This window comes from Scomber japonicus, chromosome 19 (assembly GCF_027409825.1).
Source record: "Scomber japonicus isolate fScoJap1 chromosome 19, fScoJap1.pri, whole genome shotgun sequence".
NCBI classification, from domain to species: domain Eukaryota; kingdom Metazoa; phylum Chordata; class Actinopteri; order Scombriformes; family Scombridae; genus Scomber; species Scomber japonicus.
The window spans coordinates 26,248,317-26,275,892 of NC_070596.1; the positions used below are offsets into that span (position 1 = coordinate 26,248,317).

The following is a 27,576-nucleotide window of genomic DNA, read 5'->3' on the forward strand; positions in this document are numbered from 1 at the left end:
TAGGTTAGCCTACCACACAGACGTAACACGTAGCTGACATATGAAAACATGTTTATTTGTCTTGTCTATTTTTTTTTGGCTGATCCGAAAAATGATCCGATCCGTGACTCTGATCCGAGGAACGATCCGAACCGTGAGTTTTTTGATTCGTTGCACCCCTATCAGCAAGTGAAGGTGAGAAACATGGTGTGGGTTAATGATGATAATAACTTTATTACATTAACCAAGCTTTCAAGTGCTACCAAGTGGGTTAAGGCTGGTCATGTGACACATTCATACAAAACCTGAGGCCCAGATGACGTTTTACTGATGTTTATTGAATGAAGATATCAAAAAGGCTGTTCCACAAAAATATCAAATACCTGATGTGATCCGACTGTGAGAATAAAGTGATAAAAAGATGACGATGACAATGGTTGCCGTGGTGATGTCAACAGAAAATATTGGAGCTCTACTAACTTCCTAACTCCCTTAACTCCAATACGTGTAGCCCAAGCAAATATAAACACAAGCAAAAACATTATTTTGGCTCCTACAATAATGATAATTAAAGCTGCAAGCAGCGATGAACGGGCCCTCGCCACCCCATGCATGTCTGGTCAGCGCTCGGGCCCTAATAACTTTATTTGTAAAGCACCTTTTACACAAGAAATGCAGCTCAAAGTGCATTAAAACTAAATAAATTACATTAACCGAGCTTTCAAGTGCTACCAAGTAGGTTAAGGTTGCTTCTTCCTTCTGGCGCTTTTCCACTACACAGTTCCAGCACTACTCGGCTCGACTCGACTCGGCTCGGTTCCAGGAACGACCTTTTCCATTACAAAAAGATAGAAGTACCTACTCAACGTGGGCGGGGTCGTCATAGCCCAGCTCTGTGAAACTGCAGTGACTTCGTTTTATACGCGACACAAACACATAAACAATGGAGGACATGGAGGCGATGGTGTACTTGCTGCTGTATGTGGCTTTCTGTCACACACAAAGCAAGAACATTGAGCCGTATGGCTGTAACGCTGTTGCCGGTATTTGAAAATGGCGGGTTTGATTCTTGTGTGGGACTTGTCTTCTTTTCCTTACTTCCTTCCTTCCTTCCTTCCTTCCTTCCTTCCTTTTTTCCGTCCTTTCTTCCCTCTGTCCTTCCTTCTTTTCTTCCGTCTGTCCTTCCTTCCTTCCTTCCTTCCGTTTGTCTCTCCTTCCTTTCTTCCCTCTGTCCTTCCTTCCTTCCTTCCCTCTGTCCTTTCTTCCTTCCTTCCCTCTGTCCTTTCTTCCTTCCTTCCCTCTGTCCTTCCTTCCTTCCTTCCCTCTGTCCTTTCTTCCTTCCTTCCCTCTATCCTTTCTTCCTTCTTTCCTTCCTTCCTGCTGCTGTATATGGCTTTCTGTCACACACAAAGCAAGAACATTGAGCCGAATCGCTGGGTATTTAAAAATGGCGGGTTTGATTCTTGTGTGGGACGGCTCATGACTCTTCCAGCGACAACTCTTCTGACCAATCAGTGGCCGGCAGTCTGTCGACGTCACATTTAGTATCGGCTCGGCTCGCTTGGAACCTCAGCAGAGCAGGTACTAAAAAAGTAGCAGGTACCAGGTACTATCCCTAGTGGAAACGCAAAAATACAGAGCCGAGTCGAGTCGTGCTGGAACTGTGTAGTGGAAAAGCGCCATTAGAGTTAGGCCACAAGGTTAAGGTTATAGGACCCTACTTTTTTAAAAAGCTACCCCACTCATGGTTGGAAACAGGAATTACTGCCTCCATCCCCCTCTCCTCCTCTGAATGACGAAATCCATCCACATACGTCTATATCTGTTATCTGCACTGTGCCACTGCTCCGATCCGAGTCCCGAGTCATAATTACCACACTAACTATAAGTCTCTTTTTTTTTGGGTGACTGACATTATGACTTATTGTGTCATTTTTGCTGGTGAGGACAGACTCAATCCGGATAAGGCTAGGACAATGAAAAGCATTTTATTTCCCTACTGTCCATTTTTATTATAATCTTAAGAGTTCATCCTTCCCTGAAAATGTCTGCTTGACATAACAGATTAATGTAGATTACATGTTTACACACAAGCGGTATTACATTAGTTTAGCTTTTGTTGGATTCTTACCATCGATGTATGTGAGAGTTGTATGTTTAATTTGTTTACTTCTATATGATTCAATGTGTCTGACATGTGGATACAATACAATGGATTGGCTTGATTTGCTTTTTATTCACTTCTTCTTGTCGCTATACGTAATATATGCATTTATATATGTTCTTTCTATCTGGGAGGTTGAATCTGGCAAAGTTATCTGTTTATCCCATATTCCTTATTCCTCTGTGCCTTATGCTGCAGATGGAAGATGGCAAGCCCAACTTTAACCCTCCTGTTGTCCTCGAGTCAAGGAAGGAAGGGAGGAAGAAGGAAGGAAAGGAGGGAGGAAGGAAGGAAGAAGGATGGAAAGTAGGAAGGAAGGAAGGAAGGATGGAAGGGAGGAGGAAGGGAAGAAGGAAGGAAGAAAGGAAAGGAGGGAGGGAGGAAGGAAGGAAGGAAGGAAGGAAGGAAGGAAGGGAAGAGGGAGGAAGGGAAGAAGGAAGGAAAGGAGGGAGGAAGAAGGAAGGAAGGGAGGGTGGAAGAAGAAAGGATGGAAGGGAGAAAGAAGGAATGAAAGGAGGGAGGAAGAAGGAAGGAAAGGAGGGAGGAAGGGAAGAAGGAAGGACAGGAGGGAGGAAGGGAAGAAGGGAAGAAGGAAGGGACAACATGAGGGTTAAATATTCACTACAGCACCAAATGTATATTAATCTGCTGTTGATCTCTAAGAAATACCCCCCTAATGTCCCCCTAATTGAGTGACGTTAACTAAAAGCTTAAGGATAGTATTCCTGAGCCTCTTTTTAAAATATGAAACTGTATATTTGTGAGCTGTTGTTAAAGATTTACCAGCGGGATAAAAGACTAAAGGTCGGCTCATCACACAGCATCTGAAGCCCCCCCCCCACCTACCACCATATGATGTCATTTGTCCCCTCTCATGAGCACAGCAGGGGAGACTGTTATGTGTACACTGTGTGTGTATCAAGACCAATGTTGGGCATTACTTTGTAGCATGTTAGAGTAATGAAGTAATTTAAAATGAAGCAATTACATTACAGTCCCTAATCTAAGTAAGGCTCTGCTATATTTTACACTTTGGGGTCAGCGGTTGATATCAGTATCAGTATGGTCGCTATATGTTCAGCTAACAGATTTGGGACAATTCCAATATTGTCTTATTCATCATACGTGTGTTTTTAGCAGGTGTTTTTGCTAATGTTGGCCATGAGTTCACCACGAGTCACCTGACACTAGTTTAATTCAGGATGGGAGGGAGTAAAGTTATGCAGCTGAGGTTGGGACTTTTAGAGTGCTGCTACGCTAATGCTAATGCTAATGCTAGGTCTCGGATGTTCAGTAGATCCTTCCAAAACTGCATCCTATCTTCTTGTTATACCATAAATGTGTGTTTTTAGCAGGTTTGCTAACGTTGGCCATGAGTTCACCACGAGTCACCTGACATTAGTTTAATTCAGGATTGGAGGGAGTAAAGTTATGCAGCTGAGGTCGGGACTTTTGGAGTGCTGCTACGCTAATGCTAATGCTAATGCTAGCTCTCGGATGTTCAGTAAATCTAATCCAAAACTGCATCCTGCCTTCTTGTTATACCATAAATGTGTATTTTCTGTTTCTACATGTGTTAAATACATATGATCCAGTGTTTAAAGGTAACTTTGATGGACTGAGTAACAAAAGAAGAGTATTGAGTCTAATTTAATGCGTTACTGTTGCTGCAAGACTACAAATATACTCAAAATGCTATGTTGGCTGGCTTTTCACTGCCAGTCAAGTGTGGTCATTTGGAAGAGAAAAAAAACACTTTTACTTGGATGACATGTCTTACGAGCTACTTCTTTCAACCATACTCCGACCCTGACGCATTGTTGTTTTTCATGGGATTATAAACTAGTATAGATGAATAATAATGTCAGTCTTATCCTTATCCCTAAACTGAGCGTATACTTGGTCATTGTAACCACAACTGACATTTATTGGATAATGCAGCAGAAGTATAGAAGCAAACTGACTCAGTAATGTCAGATATAGGCCTATAGCAGTTAGTTTCTACCTATAACAGTGAGTGTATTGAATTAAGTAAAAATGTGTTTTATTTCTTATGAATTCCAAGAGGAAGCATGTGATATTTATTCTTGCTTTAACCTTAGCTACGTGTTAATTTATGTAAGCACCAGCAGAGAGAAGTGAATTTACAGATGACAGTGTCTGTGATCATGTGTGTATGCTTATATATCCACATAGGTGCATATATATGCTTGAATATTTATATATTTGTGAGTGTATAAGGTTGGCTGCCTCCTGTGGGATAGAGGTGTTGGTGGGCTGAGCAGGAGGAGACGGGGAGCAGGGAAAGATAGAGGGGAAAGAGAGAGTCCCTCAGGCGTGTCCGGGCTCTGATGGCTCCCCTGACAACCTCCTCTGTAATGGTCTCCCTCTCTCTCTGAGTGCTGTGAAATTGCAGGCCGGCACTCTACAGCTGAGGACTCAGAGGAGACAAACGGCCTTTTAATTCAGAGCGCAGAGAGGTGACGGAGAGGGAGGCCCTAAGGGAGGGCTACCAATCAGACATCCATCATACTAACCTCTCCCTTGGGACTGGCCCTGCCAAAGAGGGGCCCTGGAGGTGGTCTTGAGCGCACATGTGTGTGAGCGCTTATGTGTGTGTGTGTGTGACTGAGTGTGTGTGTGTGTGTGTGTGTCTTTGGGGTTGGGGTGACACCGCATGCATGGAATGGCGGCTGCAGGGGAAGGAGGAGAAGAAGAAGGGAGGAAGCGGTCTGCTCAGGTGCCCAGGCTGTCACGGTGCAGAGTGGAGGGGAGGGGAGAGGAGGGGAGGGGAGGGGGTGAATTTGGGGTGTGGGGATACATCTTTTTTTTCCTCTTCTATGTCTCACATTTATCTATGCAGCTTTTTTGTTTTGTTTTCTAGATTTATATTACCATCCATTCCTTCTCCTTTTCCCTTTTATAGCTTCATTTCAGCTCCTGGTACACGACTTCCACCTCAAACTCATCACAGGAAGAGTAACTTTTCTCCTTGTTTAGTATTTTCTGAAATGCAATTACTGCAAACATGAACCTGTATTTCTGTCATCGTGGTTCTGTAGGAGCTTGTAGAGAAGGGGCCACTAACAGGTCAGGGTTGTGGACATTTCTTGCAGTGTTTAAATTTCTCCTTTTATTCCCAGTGCATTACAAACTATATAAAAAAAAAAAAAAAGACTCAGAGGGAGAGAGAAACAGAGATGCACAGCTGCAGAGATGTTTCATGAAGGCCTCTTAGCAAAGAAAAGAGGACTAAATGCTCAAATCACTTCAAATGTTGATCCTTGAAAAAAAAAAGAAATATATATTGTGATGACCTGGTCGTACACATAAACAGTCGTGGTGAACTAAAAAAGCTCCAATTAATTTACAACAAAAAAATAAAATCCTATATGATTTGGAATCCGTCTGAATCCCTCCGACCGTAACTTTTATCCAGCTTGAAGGATTTCTGATATTTATTTCAACCCACCCTTCAGCTCCAAAATGCTTTTTTAGAAATGGTGAAAGAGGCAGGATTTCACCACCTAGCTTGAATGTGTCGAAACCTTAAAATTAATTTTGGAAGGTATAGGTAATTGAGCTTCACTTTGGGATATTTTTTTTCCCCTTTTTTTTTTAAATTCAAAGGACTTGTGATGTTTTATTGAGTAATGTTTCACTGTAGTGTTGATAGGATGGCTTCTAGGTGGCTTAAAAAACTGATAAGTCTGTGTTTAAATGAAATCTTTAATTTATTATAACTATTTCGTGGTATTATTACCGTACACCACCGTCTTTAAAGGATAAGTTCACATTTTTACAAGTCTCCTATAATCATTCTTCCTGCTCATACTGACCAATAAAGGATCCATTCCCATTGTCCTTTTAATGTACAGTAAGCAATTAGGGACAAAAATCCATATAGTATTCATCCAATGTACTCAGATGTTTATTTATAGCTAATATGAAGCTTTAAAATTAGACAAATCAAGTGGAAATTGTCAAATTTAATGCAAAATTCCCTCTTTTTGTTTCCCTATTGAGCAGAAGTGAAACTATAGTAAAAAAAAAAGGAGAGAATATGGCTTAAAAAAAAAGACTAACGTTGAGCGATATCTATTTGATTTGACTCATCTGGGCAGCTGAAGCTTCATATTAGCTTCAGATCAACTTTTAAATACATTTTTGAATAAAATAATAAAATGAAGGCTCTGGATGATTCTTCACAGGTCCAGTATGAACAGGAGGAACGATTACAACAATAATAACCTATCACAACGCTCACATGGGGGACCTGATGTTTATTTTACGCCAAATTTGTGACATTGTGAGTCTATCCTGAGCAGCAGACTGTTTCCATTCAATACCATTGTGTTGATATATTTTAGTATATGATCAGCTCACACTCTGATATGTCACCTCTCACTTTAACATAGGTCACACACATTTGCACACTGACATCACACACATATATATATCACATGAATACATTAAAGGAAGCATTAAATGGAAGTAAAGGTGTAAAGTCCTTGAAGGAAAAGGAATAAAAAGAGATTTGCTTGTTTTGTAAAAAAGCCGAAACAAATTGATTTGGTGTCTATAGGAGGATGAAATATGTCTTTTTTTGTGATGGCTGGCTTTAATGTCATAGTTTGAACAGCTTTCAATCTCCAAGAATATCACACAAGTCACATTCCATTAAATATATATATACATACATTGTGTCTATACAGAATAGACTATGAGCCGTGTGAACATGTAACACAGGACTCCCATTGAAAAGAGAAAAGCCTGTTGCTGTCCTTGGTGCTTCATGCCTTTCGGTACCACGGACAGCTCCCTCATTTTTTTTCCTTCCACAGGTGGGTGCCTTGCTCTTTGGGTGGCGTTCAGTGTGCACAGGAGAGAGCAGAGCAAAAGCAAACAGGGCTTCTCTTTTTTTTTCTTTTTTTTTTATTCCTTTGCACAATGTGATGAGGCTACATTCAAACAAGAGGCGATTGGACGCGTTTGCCTCACATGCTCTGTTTCCCACCATGGGCTTTTTGTCTGCCTCTCTGAAACCCCACCACCACCACCACCACCACCACCTCACCTCACCCCCCCTCCCTATTTTTTTGTCTCTCAAGCTAAAGGGTTGCTGTGTTAGAAGCTCAGATAATTGGGAAAAACTCATTCAGTCTAGTCTCTACAAAGTCCTCAAATAGGCCGGTTAAACCGTCGCTACCTGGAGGATAAATCCACACTTGGCCTGCAATTTTGGATAGGAAAACACTAATTACACCGTAGGTGACACAGTGTAATCCACACAGCTGGGAAGTAGAGGTTTTCTTCTGATGGTTCGGTTTTGGATGCAGTATAAAAAAAAACTAAACAAAAAAATAAAAAATAAAAAGTGGGATGGAAAGAAAATAGCCAACAAGAATAGAAAGAAAGAAAGGAGGAAGAGAGAGACAGAGAGATGTGGCTCAGGTGGTGAAGGAGGTTGACCATTAATCTTAAAGTTGGTGCTCCTCATGTCCACTGAAAGGGGGCACTTTGGCTTTGGGGTTCACCGTGACCATATGAGCGAGTAGAAATATGCATTAAAAGAAAAAATACAATAAGATGGAAAAAAAGAGTTTCAGAAATGATTTAAAAATGTTATTAATTGGCTTGTGATGAACTCCAATTTATAGATGCAGTTTGAGATAGACAGATAGGTAGATAGATAGATAGATAGGTAGATGGATAGATGGATGGATAGATGGATAGATAGATAGATAGATAGATAGATGGATAGATGGATGGATAGATGGATGGATAGATAGATAGATAGATAGATAGATAGATAGATAGATAGATAGATAGATAGATAGGGATTAGAAATCACTCAAATTTGACCAATTTTTAGACACAAGTTCGTTGAAAACTGTCACAAATGTCTTGTTTCTTGTATAAAATGATGCATATATGACATATATCAAAAGATAAACAAGTTATTAACAAGCAATAACAAACCCTGACATGTAATTTTAAAAAGAGTAGAGTGATTATAAAGGTGTCATTTGGGTAAACAACCCAACAGTAAAATAAATAATACACTAAAACTGGGTCAAGATAGTCCCTTCAGTGGATAGTGATATATTCCCCCACACTGAGTACATTATAACCCAGTGATTCTCAGTGTGTGGATGTATCTATAAATGTAATAACTCCACTTAAAGACTCTCTCCTCTGTCTTTCATCTGCTAAAACTAACACCTCCGTCCGTTGTTTATCTATTCCTCTCTAAATGTTGTCTTGAATGAGCCATGATGGCGCAAAATGAGTCAAAATTCACACCTAATGTCATTCAAACCAATCATCATTAACGTGCAAAGAAGACACAGAGAGAGAGAGAGAGAGAGAGAGAGAGAGAGAGAGAAAAAAGCTTAAACAAGTCTCACCCATCCATCCCCACTAACATGAATTAGCGTATTGCATGTTTGCTTAACTTGCAACTAACAAAACGAGGCCCTGTTGGTAAATATTGAAATTCCCTTCGATTGGTGGCCACTCTGTTAAAGCACCGGGTGACCAGGCTCTCCCTATTGATGAGCTCCAGCTAATCCATCGCATTTCCCTGTAAATAGCTTTCTGCATGAGAAAAGGCCCGCGGCCCCTCCTCTCCAACCCTGCACCGCCACAGTGTAATGCAGGGGCCGGGTTTTTTTTTTTTTGTGTCACAGGGGCCATTATAATAAGGGTTTGTGTAGCATTAGCCCCTTGTTCAGCTACTCCCACCTTCAATTGCGTCTATTCACATTCATTTGAGTGGCAGCAGCGCCGTGCCATGTAAATGCAACCCCTTACCTCCTCTTACCTTGCCTGTTGTACAGGTATTTCCCCAACCTTCAACTGTCCTGTCTTCTCTTTTTCTCTTTTTTTTTGTGGAGTTTCATGTTTTAAAATGTTGCAAAGAGGATTTTAGGGGATGCACAATTTCAATTTAAAGGGAGTGGGGGTTTTTTTTTTTAATGTTTTTATTTTTCTCCTTTTAAAAGTGATAAAGTGAGCGTTGTTTCCATGGATCGCCATCAAAAAGCTGCCACATGCACGCTGGCCCTCTTAAAAAAAAAAAAAAAAGCGTCTGTAGAAACACCCTGCATCCTCGGCCCTGATTCAGGTCCGCTCGGAGGCTACAGCTATGGACGTGTAACCATAACAACTGCTTTCTGATTGGCTCTCCTGGCACGAGAATTAACAAGGGCGTCATCCAATCTGAGCTGGCAAAACCTCGTGATAGTCAGGCACAGTGATGCGAAAGTGGCGACGTGAAGTGAGCCCGAAGGAAATGACTGGACCCCTAAAAACAAAGCAAAAAGCGAGGGGATGAAATATAAGAAATAAACAGCTTTTTTCTCTTTTTTTTTTTTTTTTTTTTTCTAAATGATGTTTTTTTTAACTGAGCGATCGAGAGAAAACATGTCCGGTTTGTCCATTACGCAGTCCATCAGCTGGCGAGGCTGAAATCTCTTCCTTTGGATTTTTTTTTTTTGGGGGGGTTGTGTGACAGGTGCCAGGACAGCGACCACCACTAAAACAGGACCAGGAGGACTATAACAAAAAAAAGAAAATTCCGGGAGGATTGTCAAGGGAGGTTCCTCCAGATTTTTTTCCGTCTGACAGCACGCACCTCCCCGCAGCCAAGACGGTGTTCAGCGTGGACCCGGGTTGCCCAAGTCCGAGCAGCGCAATCCGTGTGGGAAGGTCGGCACTCGGTGTCCTGCAGGCCGGAGACATGATGGTCCACTGTGCCGGGTGCGAACGGCCAATCTTGGACCGGTTCCTCCTCAACGTGCTGGACCGAGCCTGGCACGCTAAGTGCGTCCAGTGCTGTGACTGTAACTGCAACCTCACCGAGAAGTGCTTCTCCAGGGACGGAAAGCTCTATTGCAAAACGGACTTTTTCAGGTAACAAGAGTCTGGAGTGAGACTTCTGCAGACCAAAAAAAAAAAGTGCTCTGATTCAAATATTTACAACAATATGCGCCATGATCCCTCAGTGTAAGATCAGAGTAATATTACTACGGATGCCATATTGATAAGAAACATGAAAAATGAATAGAAATCATTTTAAAAAGTGTCTAATAATAATAATGTGCACCACAAAGCTAAAATGAAATGACTAGTGCGCGCGGGTCAGATGTTAAAACAGGTAATGCACACATATAATAAAGCACTCTTCTATATAATGTAAACATATAATTAACAACACTTGTATGCAGTATTATTTTATTCATCTCTGTGGTGAAATATTGGCCACATTATGATAAACCGTGTGGCCTTTTAATATGGCCTCTACTATTATTTAAAAAAAAGGGGTAGGACACACAATTGTATTTAATTGTGCAGCCACGTGTGATTCTCAGCTTTTTTTTTTCCTTTCTTTTTTTTTCTTTCCCGGATCCAGACAACACTTTTTTAAAACAGCCATTAGGCTATTAACCGCTTCACAATTCCTAAAAAAAAAAAAGTGTTTCAGGTAATTGGGTGATAAGTGAAGCCCTTGTTTGTCCCGCCGCTCTCTCTTAGCATCATTTTCATTTGTATGTGCCAGTTATTTTCTCCCCAAATTGTCTAATGACATGTAAGACACATCAGGCTTTTGTTGGGACTGGCTATTATTGGCCTCGGACGGCCTTGGCCATCATATTACCACAGGTCCCATCAAGCGGTGGATTTAAATGGCCGGCCATTAGCCAGGCGAAACAGTAATCACCCTAATGTGTCCATTTGTTGTGTAAGTAGAGTTGTACCCTTTCGCTGAGGGGGGAGGCTTGGCCATGCATGTGAAAAGGTGTTGGTGATGGTTGTGGTGGTGATAGTGGTGGTGGTGGTGATGGGGAGGGGGGGGGCAGGGGAGGGGGGACAGTGAAGCGATACCATTGCAAATGGAGAGACAAGCCTACATTAGTGTTAAAACAATGCTCCACAAAAAAAGAGTGCTTGCTTTTCACCTAAAGGCTTAAAACACCCCCCTCACCCCCCCCTCCTCTCTATCTATCTATGACAGGCCGAGTGCAAATCCAAGTGCAGTGCACGAGGCCTCAAACATCTGCTCAAACTCCTCATATTAATAATAATAATAATAAAGCATCAGTGCAGGTGATATCACAACAAAAAAAATCACAGTCAGATACTTTTTTTCCTAGGATGAAATGACACATACAAAAAAAAAAAAAACAGCCACCTCCTTCCTCTGCTCACTCCCACTGATTCATACTCTGTCAAATCAGGAGGGAAATTCTGCTGAATTTATTTGTGTATCAAATTGATGAGTCTTCCCACCCAGTATTTAAGCGGGTGAATATGGATTAAGAGAAGATTTTCACGCTAAGATGCTCCCACTCTGCTTAATCCCATAATATATCCTCGGCTACAATGTGTTGATTGTCACTAATACGTTTTTTGCGTGGGGTTATTGTCAGAGCACCTCCGTCAAAAATTATGAGTATGATTTTTTTTTCTTCCTTTTGGTCTGTTTTTAAAGAAAAGAAACTCTGACTTAGGTTTTTCTTTCTTTCCCAGTTGAAGTGTTGCCGTCGCCTCTTCTTTATACTCTTTATACACTCAGAGTCAGTTATAGAGAGAAAGGCTTTTCTTTAGTGTTTCATTTATTGTTTGATCTATTGCAGTAGTGTTTAGTTACTAATATTTTCTACTCAAATGAAGGAAAATAAGAATTACTATCATTATCATTATTATAATAATTATTATAGCCAGTGTCATTATTACTATTATTATTATTTGTTGTTGTTTTCCTCATTATTAGCTTGATAATAAGAGTATTTTACGCATCATTAACCTTTAATTCAACTGTTAATATTATCTTATTATTATTATATCCATAAATGCCAGAATTGTTACTTATTTTCCTATCATTATATATAGATAAATCATTACAGTATGAGTATTAATAATGATTTTTATTAACACTAATATGAACATGTGTTGCCATAAAAGCCCATTTCAAAAAATCTTGGATATTAATAATGTTTTACGCAGTTTAAATGATTTCTATAACAGGCCATGCGTGCGTAAAAGCGACAATTCTCACCGTGTATAGGCCTAAAAAGGAATATACTCACGCTTTTATAATAAGAAAAAAAGAGAGAATGATATTAAATGAATAAATCTCATATTTGTTTTTTTTGTGTGTTTTCTATCCAGGCGGTTTGGCACAAAGTGCGCCGGCTGTCTGCAGGGAATCTCACCGAACGACTTGGTCCGCAAAGCGCGCAGCAAGGTGTTTCACCTGAACTGCTTCACCTGCATGGTGTGTAACAAGCAGCTGTCCACGGGGGAGGAACTCTACGTGATAGATGAAAACAAGTTTGTGTGCAAAGAAGATTATCTGAGCTCAGGAGCCATCAAGGAAGTCAACTTGAACTCAGGTAAAAAAATAAAATAAGATTAAAGATTAAAAATGATGCGTAACAATGTGCGTAATGATGGAAAAGTGCGGTTTTTTTGTCTCCTATTCAAATAATCTCATTTTTTTGGGGCAATTTCTGTGTGTCAAATATGAATAAGCGGTGTGGATAAATTCATCTAACCCTAAGGTGGCAATCGGCCTTTTTTTAATAGACAAAAGAAGCGCAGAGAGGCTTAAACTATGCAGAGTATTTGGGGTTTTTGTTGTTGTTGTTGAACATTTGCAGCAGTCCGTGGAGAGCGTCTCACTACAACCTTGTCAGATGAATGGTTTCAATATTTACCTCCACAGGACAATAGCTCTCTGTTATTGTACGCCAGGGTCCATTGGGGATGTAAGTCTGTCCGTGCGTGCTGCTCCTCTTCAACTGTCTATTCATGCTTATAGAAAAGCTCATGAAGACACAAACCCCTCTTCTCTAACATCCCGCGTGCTGATGGCGTCACGCTCCCCTTGTTCCTTATACTGACACATTTTTTTTTTTTTTTTGGTTTACTCTCTCTCTTTATATTTCTCTAGAACTTGGTGAGGATTGCTGCCTATTAGAGAGGGGTTTTATTTATGCTAAATTTTATTCTTTGCGTGCAAATAACAAAAAATAATATAGAAATTTGAGTAGAATATAAAAAATGGAGTGCAATCATCTATTTTTGAAGGATTTTCATATTTTTCGATGCGTATTTTTTCCAGTGTTTATTGCAGCTGTGCATGCAGGCCTAATTAAAGCCCCCCCTCCTCTTCTTCATCATCCTCCTCCTCCTCATCCTCTCTGACATTTCGGATCGTGACCTTCCTCTGTTTGTGTCCCCCCCTCCTCCTCCTCCCCCCCTCCTCCCCTCGTTCCTCAGTGTCGTCGTGTACAGATAGGAGTTTATCGCCGGATCTGCAGGACCCAATACAGGACGACATAAAGGAGACGGACAATTCAACGTCCTCAGATAAGGAAACGAACAATATTGAGAATGAGGAGCAGAACTCGGGCACCAAAAGGCGGGGGCCACGGACCACCATCAAGGCCAAGCAGCTGGAAACGTTAAAGGCCGCGTTTGTTGCCACGCCGAAACCGACCCGGCATATCCGGGAGCAGCTGGCCCAGGAAACGGGACTAAACATGCGCGTCATCCAGGTAAGATCACCTGACCCATGTTATATAGGCTTATACATGTGTGTGTGCGCGTGTGTGTGTGTGTGTGTGTGTGTGTGTGGTGCCAGGAGAGGTTGTGGACTGGGAGGATCCACCGAGACAAAGACTAATTAGTGAGAAATGACTGATTATAAATCTTAATTTGAATGAAAAGCTCAGATATTTAACTTGAGCTTCAATTATGTGTGAAAGAAATGTCAAAACATGCTGTGGGCTATTAGCAGGTCTAAATGTAAAAAACGTGCAGATGTGGAGCGTTTTTTGTTATATTTTACTATAAAGAAAAGAAGATTAAAAAAATAAGATCATGCATGTTTAATATCATAAATCCTAAAGTGTCCTAAAATGTGTTTTTTTTTTTATTTCTAGCCTAAAAATCAAAGAAAATCAAATTATTGCATTATTATTTATTTACAGTTATTATTACTATTTAAAATAAATTTCTATTTTTATTTTATTTTGAAAATTCCTCTCACACCACTATTATTATTTCCCCCCTCCTCCTCTTTAAAAAAAAAAAAAAAAATCTGCATTATAATTTGCATCCAATTTCATCCTGGTCTCCGTTCATATCTGCAGGCGTTAATTTATTCCCTGAAATTAAAATCTAGTAATCCAATTTATTGATGCATGTATATGTGCTGGGTTTTTTTTTTTTTTTTTTAAAGGAATATTGTTCATTTTGTGCAGATAAGCGTCATACGTGTTGCACACAGCCGTGAAATTAGTGAAGGGGGGGGGGGTTAGATGTGTTTTTTGCCGAGGGGCGAGAAGAACAAACCTCACACAGACAAACATGTTTTAGGATATAACACGTGTGAACACTGTTTTTGGACCTCTCTCTGTCTGCCTTTTCATCCTCAATCACACACACACACACACACACACACACACACACACACACACACAGACTCCCAGAGCTCGGTGTCTGGGTGCAGACTGTGTCAAGATGATTAGCACCATCTCTGCCAACTGTGATGTGGCTTTTTGTGCACTCACTGTAATTATCGCTGATTTCACAGATTTACATACCACCCTCCCCTTTCCCACCTCTCTGCTCTTACTCACTTACAGCCTGCTCCCATTGCTTATTTAAGCAAACCGGGTGCCCCCCCCCCCACCCCCACCCCCTCTAAAGCCTCATCTATATCATATACTGCAGGCGAATGTGTGTGTGTGTGTGTGTGTGTGTGTGAGCTCAATCCAACAGTCAATCAATCAATCCACCAATCAATCAGACAGTCTATTCTTCCATCCCCTCCCCTCCCCTCCCCTCCCTCCCTCTCTCCATCCCCTCCCCTCCCTCTCCTCTCTCTCTCTCTCCATCCCCGTGTGGTGCTCGGAGCCAAAATGGAGGCTCTGTTTCGTCATCTCTCCCCTTCCTTCCTTCCTTCCTTCCTCCGTTTCGCTGTGTGTTAAATACCATTGCTCTCAACGCGGGGAGCCCTGCGAGCCACGCTGCTTCTCCTGCGTGGTTGTGTGTATGTAATCCCTAAGCAACGCTCTCTCGAGGGGAGCGGCAAGCATTTCCATAAAAATGTAGCCTACAGTTAGACGATTGTTCTCAATAAGCAGGTGTCGCCTCTGCCGCTGGAGCACATAGAGCAGAGCCTAAGTGGTTTTAGGTGTTTGTGTGTGTGTGTGTGTGTGTGTGTGTGTAAGTGTGTGTGTGTAAGTGTGTGTGTGTAAATGTGTGTGTGTGTGTGTGTGTTTTTTGTTAATCTGCAGCACAGTGGGATTCTGCCTCTGGTGTAGCCTAGCTGGTGTGAACATACATCATTATGCAGCAGTGATGCAAAGGCGAAACAAGATGTGTTATGTGCTTATAATGCAAAGACATTCCTCCATATGGTGTGTAGTTTTTACAGTTTTGAAATCCCACCCCCCCCCCCCCTACCCAAACCTCCTAACCCCCCAACCCCCCCCCCCCAACCCACTCCTCTTCTCTCCTCCTATTGTTCCTCTTCAAAGACAAGTTTATTCAACGTTTAAGTGATAAGCTTTTTTTTTTTTTTTTGAGGTTGTAATTCTGATTTATGGCTTTCACTGTTTATTTGAACTTGTTCAGAGGTGCGTTCAGGTTGTGCGTTAGGTTTCATCGTTCATTTTGCAACCTAAAAAAAAAAAAACCCCAGCATCATCATCATCATGAGTGAAAAGTGTTTTTTTTTAAATCTTCTTTTCTTCTATTCTGTCACGGATAAGATGCTTTAATTTTAAAAACGGTGCATCTTTATGCTTTCGCTCCTTTTTCTGAGTTTTTTGCTTATTCAGCTATATATATTGTAACATTTCTATTATACATATAGATATTATACACATACATAAAAGCCACTTTTCCACCTGAGTGAACTACAAGCACAAAAAGCCTCTGGTGTAACTGGATTGATCTAAGCTTCTAATCTCATTTTCATCTTGTATTTGCTTCATTTTAACTTTCTCTCTCTCTCTCTCTCTCTCTCTCTCTCTCTCTCTCTCTCTCTCTCTCTCTCTCTCTCTCTCTCTCTCTCTCTCTCTCTCTCTCTCTCTCTCTCTCTCTCTCTCTTTAGCTATATTTTAAAAAATCTGCCTCATAAGAATGAAATGAAGAGGTGTAATTGGGATCATAAGAAGCCAGAAGCAAATACTTTCTAGTTGTGAGAAATACTTTCCTTTCCTTTTCTTTTCTTTTCTTTTCTTTACTTCCTGCCTCTTCCACAAGTCTAATTTCAATATCACGATTTCAGCCCAAACTCTCTCTAACAATGAGCATGAAATTAACCAGATCACTGAAAATTGCCTAAAAATGATCAGAGTTCCAATTTGAAATCAGTCATAGCTGATACATATTAATTAGCTTTCACTTGTGTCAGTGGGTTGCTTCATGCATTTCCTGCACAAGATGCAACAGACTGAATCTTGTAAACGAGTGTGATTAAAACTCTGAGCCTTACAAGGACGTGAGTGATTTGTACTCCTGCTGGAAGTTTGAGGGGAAAAAGGGGAAAAAAGGGGAAAAGGGGCTTCAGGTCAAACTGAAAAATATAAAAAAGATTTAAAATGATGACATCAGCTGATAACTGTGTGTGTATATAATCGTTCCTCTTTGCCGTGTCGCAGGTTTGGTTCCAGAACAGAAGATCCAAAGAGCGACGAATGAAACAGCTGAGTGCTCTCGGGGCTCGGCGGCACGCTTTCTTCAGGGGTCCGAGGAGGATGAGGCCCTTGGGAGGCAGGCTGGAGGATCCGGACATTTTGGGGCCTGCAGCGTACGGTTACTACGGAGGTAAGATTTTGAAATTGCACTTTCCTGGTCCTGTTGTTTCTTTAGATATACACTGTCAGATATATCACTATCACTGGATGGCTCTTTTATCTTCTTTACTTTGATCTGTTTTACTCAATAAATAGCAAAGAATAATCCAGCTTCACTCTAAAAATGTGATATTGTGTAATTGTGAATTGAGCTGAGCAGGTTTCACTATGTTATCATGCAGCAAGGTTATTACATAAAGACATTTCTAGCTCTACATTAAACTAAAGATGTGATTTAAATGTAGTTTATATCAACATTTAGAGTCAAATAATAATCCTGCATGACCCCATTTACACCTGATCTGTACATGTGATCTGTACCTGGATTCATTATTTCTGGGTATTTGCATTTACACCTGGTGTTTAAATGTGTTCTCGCTTTCTTAATTATGCCTGCTGGTGTATCTCAGGTCAAGGAAACTGCTAAATCACTTTTTTTTTTTTTTTTAAACCTCTGTTTATTGCATTTTGTTAGTTTTACAGAGAACGATACAGAACAAGAAGGCACATATAGGTAATTATAATAGCAATAATAATGATAATCAAACAGAAATATAGTAGATAAAAATAAATACAATTAACTGTGAGAGAAAAAAATTATATAAAAAAAATTAAATTAAATAAATAAATTTAAAAATTTTAAAAAATAAAATGAGGATAGTAAAAGTAAAAAATAAAAAAAACCCAAAAACAAATAAAAATAAAAACAAACACACTCAAAAATAAATAAATAAAATAATAATAAATTAAAAATAAATAAATAAATAAATAATAATAAATTAAAAATAAATAAATAAAATAAATAAATAAATAATAATAAATTGAAAATAAATAAATAAAATAAATAAATAAATAATAATAAATTGAAAATAAATAAAAAAATCCTCAGATCAACTCTTCATTCCAGCCGTCTACTCCCATATCATTTTTCTCAAGGAAATTACAGAAGACCATATCCATCCATATTTTCCAAAACGTATCAATCTTGTTCTTTGAGGTATAGCTTATCTTTTCTAAAGCAAAATAAAAAGACTTTCCTGACAGCCACTGTGAAGGAACATTAGGTTTTTCATTTTTCCATGAGCAGGCTTTACATCTTTTAGCTTCCACAAAGCAAACAGTGACTAAGGAAGTTCAGCACTTTCTTCCAAAAAGGAGGAGTATAAGAGGGCATTCCCACAGGCAATGAGATAAGGATGCTAAATCACTTTTTGTAGCTGCTGCAACTATTTATAGGACACATCTCAAGTTTCTTATTTTGGTATTTCCTCGATCCTCGCTTGAACCGAAAGTTGTCGTCAGCCATCTTGAAGGCCGTCTCGAGCCTCTTATCCCTGCTCCGAGGAGCGCGGAGGGATCTCTGAGGAGTTACGAGCTAGGAAACACCAGAGTATAGCCTTCATGGAAGTCTATTACCAGCTGACATGCCTCTCTTCTCTATTGGGTATCAGTTATTGATTGGATGCTGCAGCTGATCGCTCTGATCTGATGCATCACAACATCACTGTAGTTTCATCTCCGAGGGGAAGACAGACCTTTTCTTTCTTTCGTGATCTATTATTTTCCTCATTAACTTTTATTACAGATCAAATTAAAGTCAGTGAGAGAGTCTTGTCTGTCTGTCAGCAACTTTTTAACACATTTTTATTTCACATCATTCATCATCATTTTCATTTTCATTCAGTCTCGTGTGAGGATGAATATTTCTTTGAGTGTCGAGTTTAATATGAGTTACATCATTTTCCATTTTCACTGAAACATTTGACTCAATAATTAATTTCCAACAACCTGATTATATTCTGAGTTATCAAATGAATGAATTCTCAATCACAACATCAAATAAAACAAATATAGAAGAGATAGAGAGAGAGAGAAAAAATTAAATAAATGATATAGATACACTCTGCCAGTATAAAATGCTTGATGTGCCTCCAAGCAGGACGCAGGACACAGGAAACAGGAAACAGTATAATTCATGTGCAGGTGTTTGTCAAACAGGTAACAGACCTTAGCAGTGATAACTCTGTGTGTCTTTATTAGCATTATATTAGCACAGTGCATAATAACATACTGTGTGCACTGCAGACATAAACTCCATAAAAAAGTCTCTACAGCTGTTAAAATTATATAATAGCGACTGACAGCTGCTCCAGTTGTGATCAGCTGCTGCTCGAGAGTAAAAGGACGTCTCATTTCTCTAAGATCCTCGTTTCCTTTCTCCTTGCTTGGTTTTACATGTGTATCCTCAGTGGGAGGGATTAAGATGGAAAGTAAAGAGGAAACTTAAGAGACTTGAGATGTACCAACAGTCTTTGCTTTAGTTGGAAAGGAAGAGGCAAAGCTATAGGTGACCTTTTAAATCACTGAGCTATTTCTTTATTCTTTATTTCTTTTTTTTTTATGAATCTGGTCACATGGTACAGATTGGATTCACACCTGAGCTTAGATCCAATCTCAATAAAAGCCTGACCACTACTACCAAATATGGGTTTTCTTTATCCAGATGATATATCCAGATGTTGCATAGTTAGTACAAGATACAACATGAGTCAGTAGTTTGACTCCTAACTCCTTCCTACCTGCCAAGTTTCCCTTATAGTTAGAAAAAATAAGCTTTTATAAACTTTTAACTGGCAATAGACATAACAAAAAAAAATCATAGTGTGATTTAGCTCGCAGAGGAACACCAGCGAACATTTCTGAAAGCTCAAAACAGCATAAAAAAACCTGCTTAAGTGTCACATGCTGTCACTTGTTACAGCTGAGAGGATAAATGTTGGAGAGGGGAACAAATGTATTTATTCCAATCAGTCACTCTGTAAACAAAGCAGCGGTGGAAGTGTTGGTGCAGCACGGGTGGCAATCTTCAGTCATCCATTTTAGCTCAAAACACACAATTTATGCTGATTTATCTGTAGGATTTACACTCGGAGTCGCTCAGGATGGAGAACTTTAAAAAAAGATAGAGAGAGAAGTGGAAGTTCTGGAGAAAGGAAAAGGAAAAGGGAAACGAGAGTATTTGTGAGATTTAATGGAAATGTGAGTTTGAGTTTGAATCTTTATTTCTTTATTCATTTGAATCAAAGTGGATCTTGGATTACAGATTAAAAAAATTTAAAACTAGGTGCTCAATTTGCAGGCATCAGTGTCTGCCTGCAAAGTTGCCGATTTCCTTCTTTAAAAAAAAATAAAGTTCCTCGAATTCTTGAATTATTAAGGTTAAAAAAAAAAAAATTCATTCATTTGTTTTTAAGTGTTAAAGGACAAAAAAAAGAAGCAGCTTTGCAGTAATGAATAGCAGATATCTGAAGTTAACCTCTTATAAAGACACAAGCCTGACAATAGTTTACCAAAAATGAAAAGATTACTACTTATAACTGGTCTCATTTGACGACAGGGCGACTCTTTAAATGTTACAACTAATTATTATTATGAATGAATGAATACATATAGTGAGGCTAAAGGTGGGTCAGCCTCAATTAGATGAGCTTTTCAAACTATAACCTTCATAGTTGATGACTTTTTAGGACAATATATTTACTATAAAGCTCTGAAATAATGCATGTTGGTTGGCGTCAATGATGGGACGGAAACAAGTAGATGTGTGTGTGGTCTTCTTATTCTTATAAAAAACAAACTGACCCGGATACTGTATCACACAAACCGCAGCATCGACCTGACACAGTGTAGAAAGCATGCTTTAAAAAAAAAAAAAAAAAACCCAATAGAGTGTTAATTTCTTAGAAAAATGTCATATCTTATTATGATGAATAGATTTAGCTGAAGTTGAATAGCCAAGGTTTTGTGTTGAGTGAATACTTGAGATACAGAGTAACTGGTTTATTGTTTTTATACACGTGAGATTGACAAGCTGTTTTCTTTACACTGTACACACTTCTTTTTTTATAAATCGTGAATGCTAGAATACAATTTTGATCTCCGGGTGTCATAAGTCCACCTTCAAATCAATATTCTTTCAACAACAACAAAAAAAAAAAAGAAAAAAAAGAAAAAAGGGGGAAAAAAAATCAACAACACTTGAAGAAAAAGTATATATTTTTAGTATTGAATGAGCTTATACTGTTCGGCCCGGGAACGAGAAAGAAAAAAAAAATCATTTGGAGACAATAGCAGGTGGGCAGCAGATAACAACAAAGCACTAACACACACAATAGAGCCGCATTGAACTGAGGGAATAAAAGCAGATGCATGTGTCATGTACATCAGCAGTTTGTTTTTTGATGGACAGTCGGAGAGAGAGAGCCGCCGTTTCTATACAGCTCCTGCACATCTGTCTGACGAGCCCAGGCATTGAAGATACAATAAACTGGGAGCCATCAAGGCTGGAGCGGTGGGAGTTGGAGGGGAAGAGGAGGAGGAGGAGAGTAGTGTGTGTGTGTGTGTGTGTGTGGACAAAACCTTCATCCTTTGCTCTCATCTCTCTTGCTTTCTTCACACGCTGCTTTTCACACCCTTTTGTGGCGCAGCAGCTCAGGCCAGTGCTTGTGTGTGGTACAACGACGGTGTGTCTGCATGTGTGAGTGTAATTATAATTTGCAGAGCCAACGCAATTCCACCCCCCACCCCCCTTCTCCTCCTCCTCCTCTTCAACCCCCACCTTCCCGCCGCCAAGCTTGTTGCTTATCCTCAAGGTCGGCCGAACTAGCAGGGGCTTGTTTGTGAGATCAAATCATTAGCTTGTTTGTGAAAGTTGTGTCAGCTCTCATTGTTTTTTTGTTTTTTTTATTCGTAATCATTTCCGAAAGCGGCGTGTAACAGCGTGCCACCATGTAAAAAAAAAAAAAAAGAAGAAAAAAAAAAAGATAAACACAGTTGTTATATATAGCATTTCTTGATATCTAAACTGTTAGCTCCTGATTCTGCCTAAAAAAATATGAGCAAGAAGAAGAAGAAGAAGAAACATATGGCAGGAACGGGAGGAAATGGTAGTGCAACATCTGGGGCAGCAGGATAAAGTCTGCCATCGATCTCAGTTTAAGGTGGTGTGTTGCAACAGAACAGATTTAAAGGTAACTGAGGGAGATGTAAATTTTTGGAAGGAGAGTATGTAAGCAGTGAGAGAAGCAGAAGGCAGGTGGAGTTTGTAATTGTTAATGGATGCAAACGGCGTGTGAAGTAATTGCCTACAGGAGTGGATGAATTCTTTCTAAAGTGTTTTTTTTTTTGGCTGTATTGTTTCTGACAAACAAACTCATGAAATATGGTTTTTATGTCAAAAGGAATCTGTTCTCTTAAATTTGTGCCATCTCAGCAAGTCTGATTGGCTTGTTCCCAGATTTATAAAGTGTCCATAGTCAGTATATTTTATTATAACAATAGATTGATAACCATGTGTAATGTGAAAAGGGGGTTGCTCGTAATGATGCAATCCACAGAGAGATGTAGTTCCCTGCAGCCCTACAGAGCTTTATAGTGTGTCTCAGCTCATTGTTTTAGTTGTCTGTCATGCAACTTTACTGTTTTGTTCCACTCTCGCTGCTCTAAAAACTCACTCTACACAATCTGCTCAGCACCAAACAGCAAACAGACACAGTTAGCAACTAGCTGGTGAACATAGAGGAGCATTTAGTAGCTTAAAAAAAAGACAGATTTTTCCCATAGACTGTATAAAAGAAATGGACGTAACATCTGTGACGTCACCCATTGGTTTGTGGACTGCTGCTCGGAAGCCAATAGTTTCGAATCTAGGCAGCGCCAATTTGAAAATTTCAGGTGCATGCTGGGAAAAATAAAAACACGGATTATACTTATATGGGCATGAGGCGGAGCCATGGGCGGAGCGGGGAAGTCGCTATGGTTGCGAGGGCTGGATCTCGAGGACATTGGTCAATCAACCTGTCAATCACGATGTAGCCACGCCCTAATGCATACCCTGCTTTATCGTCAAATATAAAATCAGGGAGGCCAAAATGTCCCAAATGAACATCATACTGCATTGAAGAAGGCTTTAAACTAGCGATTGAGACCATAAACACATTTTGAAAACGTTTACTGAGGTTAGAAATCAAGTGAGAAGTTGGTGAATTCTCCATTGACTTGTATAGAGACGGTCGCCCCCTGGTGGCCTTTTGATAGAATGCAGTTCTAAGTTACTTCCACGTTGGCCTCATTTCAGAGGACCGGAACTCCCCGCCTGATTTTTCCCCTCTGGAGTTGGTGGAGACCAAAAATAGAGCTAAAAGTTGAGTGAATATTGGACTTACAATCACCAAATGCTCAAAAACATGACCAAGTAAATGTTGTTCTGTATCTTCTGGATGTGTAAATAGGCAACTGTGTGCTAACAAGTTTACAATAATGACTTTTACAGTGATGATATGTGTTTTTTTTCTGCCCCCAGGTGGCCAAATGATCAGTTATTGCTAATTTAACTTACTCATTGTGTTGAAAGGATCACTCACAATCAGATTAGTTATTGGTGCCAAGTTTGGAGATGCCTTTGAGGGATTGTGAGCTATTCCAACATGGGGTTCTGTCCAAATTTCTATTAGATGGATCTTAAAGTGGTTTGGCAGTCAGGACTAGATTCATGTGTATGACCAAAACACAGAAAAAGAGTAAAAGTTTTTTTTATATCTAATAGCTTCAATAGTTTTGTTTTTGTTTGTCCATTTGTTTCAGATATTTGTCTCAAGGGATTTTTGCCTTATTTCCAGTACAAAGTAGAAAATATGGAAATGAATTTTTTGGTGCTTATAAGCTTGATAATTCAACAGCAAGGAGAAACATTTACTTTATATATCCACAGATCATAAAGTTTTTAGAGTAAGCAGTTTTCTATCTTATAAAAACTCTTATCCTGAGTAATTGGGGACATTGTGGATATACTGTTGATTTTATAACTTCTGATGTTTTATCACAACATTTCCTTCACCTCTGTTGTTTTGGGGATATAAAAATACATTTCTCCTACTCTACATTCATTGATAATGGGTGAAAAAATGTGACTACCTGGAGATGTCGTTCACCGTACCTGGAGGTGTTGTGGATCCAAAACTGTGCCGACACCTCTCAGAAGCATAAACATGTCAGTCAGTGTTAGAGGTTAGGTAGAAAATATTTGTAAATCCGAGCGTGCGCTGGAGATTTTCAGCGAAAGCAAGGAATTTGGGGCTTTTCTCTGTCATTAATATGTCAGTTTATGCTGCGGTGCTTTGAAGTGGATGTCATAAGACAGCTGGGGGGGACATTTTTTAGACAAGACAGGCTTCAGTCATGAATCCAACTCTGCACAAAGAATTCTGTGAGAGGAAGTTTTAATAGATGCAGTATATATATATATATATATATATATATATATACATATATATATATATTTTTTTTTTTTAACCAACACATTGAGATTTTGTACAGTGTCAATGTCTCCAAGGGATAAATCTGACTAACTTTGGTGACCCTCTGAATTCTCCTATTGCACCACCTTGAGGCTAATATATGCAGTTTTGACTTAAACTACTAAATGGATAGTTTTGGGATGATTTACATACTAAGGAAGCTGCTTGTTCCACCTCTATGTGCATGTGCATATTGGTATTACTCTACAATATTGCTCTTAACAGAGATCTTCCTAATGATTTGCTGACATATAAGCAGGCATGATGTGATTTGGATATTATCTGAGTATTATTTGGATTTGTGGTGTTGCACAGTTGATATCACTGTAGAGATGTAAATGGTGTGAGGTAAACCTGCCACTACCATAACTGTAGTGTGGGTGGGTGTGTGTGTGTGTGACACCAAACTGTGTATCTATTTTTGACACAACACTGCAAATAGTGGATAAAAACACGGTAACGGCACGATTTCAAGCTGAAACTCTGAACTGAGGAGGTGCTGTTGTTGCAATGCTGGAATGAAGTGCACAAAACTGAGGAGCAAGGAGTAATTACAACAGAAAAATGATGGATGGAAAAATGGATGAGCAGTATGTGGATGGAAAATTTGATGCATTTGTCCAGAAGAGCAGCAATGCTGGATTTAGAGCTAAAATTATTAGTTGGTTTATCTATAAAATGACTGTTGTTGTTTCAGTCAAGCTAAAAAATGCTAAATAATCTCTGGTTCCAGCTTTTTTTTGGTTGATAGTAGTTAGTAGTTTATGATGTGCATCTAGCACTCATTTCTGACATGTTACAGACCACACAATCAATCAATAATAGAAACAGTCATTAGTTGCAGCCCTAGCTGGATTGCATACTGGGAATGATGGAGAGTGATCTGGAAGTAGCCACAGCCCGGCGAGGTGGAGGCGAGGGATTGGTGCTGGGCGCCGCATCAAACGTGACAGAGAGATGCAGGCGACAGGGCTGCTGAGCACAGGAACCTGGCAGGGCTGTGGGGAGGCTGGAATCTCATTTTGGAGTACCTCATCCAAATCCAGAAGTTTCAGCAGGGGAATCCATCGAGGTGCATGCATGGCTGCGAGCTGAATGAGTGAGGAAGATAAATGCACTGTGTAAAAGGCGGGAGAACTGAGGTGGAGAGGTGTGGAGTTGTTTATACACTCAAATGAGGCTGTTGGAGACTGGTTGGTTGGAAATTGGACATGATCAATTTCACCACTTAGGTAAAGGTGAAGCTGTGTGTAAAAACTGCACTCAGCTCGGAGGAAGTGTGAATGTTTTTGCTTGTATTTTATGTCTTTTATAGAAAGTCTCACCACATGTTTTCTTCTGCCCCGCCACAGAATACCAAGGAGACTATTACGGACCAGGGAGTAACTACGACTTCTTCCCCCACGGCCCTCCATCCTCGCAGGCTCAGTCACCAGCCGAGTCCCCTTACATCCTGGGTTCTGGGCCCGGAGCTATGGAGGGATCAGGCCACCACCCTTCAGACGACCAAAGGTTCACGGACATGATATCCCACGCAGAAACCCCCAGTCCAGAGCCGGGCTTACCGAGCTCCATGCAGCCGGTCCCGGGGGAAGCATACGGGGGCGGACCCAGTCCCCCTTTCTCCTTGGCGAGTAACTCCAGCTACAGCGCTCCAATGTCCCACCAAGGCCAGGAGATGGGAGAAACCGCAGCCTGGTAAAAGGACAAAAAAAAAAAAGCAGGGACCATTCCTGGGTTGAATGTCAACCCGGTTAATTCAGGAGATGAAATCGAAAAAGAAAACCACATTGTGGAGTGCAAAAGTACAGCTTAAATTTCTATGGAGGACTTTTTGAAATAACGGACTGATTTTCACAATTGACAAACTGATGGACTTGGTATTGGAGTCAAGTTTATGGAGGTGGAGAATGGGATAGCTTGCTGGAAAAGGTAATATTTGCTGCCCGGTAGATACTCCAAAGCATATCCCTTCTTGGATTATCGGACTTGAATTATTAAAAAAATAAATAAAATTGAGATTCCATCCAGCAAAAATGCTTCTCGCCTTCCCCTTGATGTTAATGAAGCTCTAGGAACACATTAGAGAGAAATGCCAAAGGGGACATTTTTAGTTTTCTTTAATTTCTCACCACATTTTTTTTCCCTCCTCCCCCCCAAAAAAAAACATTGCTTCAAAGCAATATTAGTTTTCATTCTGTTGCTCTATGCCTGTCTTCATTGCTAAATCGCCACACTCTACCTTCAAAATGAAAAGACAAAGGACCAGGTTTTTAACACATGCTTTAATGTTCATATATAAACACGTACAATATGTGGCAATCAAGACAGGATATGTTATGTTTAGTCGAAAATGTTGCTCATTTTTAAACATTCTCATTTTGTAAGACAATATTTCAAATCAAAGGCTGCTGCTTGATAGAAACCACACACACACACACACACACACATACACACACACACACCTCTGGCATTGACTTTCCCTAGCACAGATCTCAGCCATAAGTCCCTTAATGCACAAAAAGCGTTCTTGATCATACCTTAAAAGAAGGATGTCTATACCATTATTCAAAACACGGACACAATTATACAGACACTTGTGCTCACTCACGAACCCTCACACCCATCCAGGCGGCCCTGATAGTTCTGCTCTGCACACTGCTTCACCTGACCTTCCTTTTGTTACTGTCCCTTTTAAAAAACATGTTTTAATGGAAATGATTTTCAAAAGAACATTGAACCCATAATGGAGAATCTCCTTCAACAGCTGAGGTCTCCTTCCTCTAAAGAGAGAAAACAAAAGAGGGGGCAGACAACATCTGTGACATTACCACTGTCTGCACCGAAGCACTCGTCGCCATCTAGTGGCCATTTTAATAAGACATGCTGAATTAATAATAATACAATTAGAAATCAGCTCAAAGAATAGGAATATCTTTGTATTGCAGAGGTTTAAATTAATATGTTTTTCTCTTATTAATAATGTCATAGATCTGCAGTTTCAGGGTCAAGTGTCACTAGAAAATTTAACCTTTTTGGAAGAACATTAAAGAAAAATATATTTTCATCTCCTTCAAAGTTAGCTGATATTATTCAATACAAAACATGCCACAATTCTTCATTTAAAACTTCTCACACACATCTACACACATTTAATGCTGTTTGTCTACAATGAGTCAGCTCCCACTTGAAATATTGT

The 27,576-nt window shown here is 39.8% G+C and overlaps 1 protein-coding gene across 1 annotated transcript; it reads left to right on the plus strand.

The window, feature by feature from the left end:
- Nucleotides 1-9,887: 9,887 nt before the first annotated feature.
- Nucleotides 9,888-26,079, plus strand: lhx5 (LIM homeobox 5). The gene is made up of 5 exons (XM_053340056.1): nucleotides 9,888-10,060; nucleotides 12,320-12,543; nucleotides 13,433-13,710; nucleotides 16,828-16,993; nucleotides 25,730-26,079. The coding sequence occupies exons 1-5, from the start codon at nucleotides 9,888-9,890 to the stop codon at nucleotides 26,077-26,079; spliced, it is 1,191 nt and encodes a 396-aa protein (XP_053196031.1).
- The last annotated feature ends 1,497 nt before the right edge of the window (nucleotides 26,080-27,576 follow it).

What these genes read in the sequence shown, in the direction of transcription:
- lhx5 (XM_053340056.1), top strand. Translation starts at nt 9,888, where the DNA reads ATGATGGTCCACTGTGCCGGGTGCGAACGGCCAATCTTGGACCGGTTC. An exon ending in GGAAGTCAACTTGAACTCAG is followed by an intron (nt 12,544 to 13,432) that starts GTAAAAAAATAA and finishes CTCGTTCCTCAG; the next exon opens with TGTCGTCGTGTACAGATAGG. An exon ending in AGCGTACGGTTACTACGGAG is followed by an intron (nt 16,994 to 25,729) that starts GTAAGATTTTGA and finishes GCCCCGCCACAG; the next exon opens with AATACCAAGGAGACTATTAC.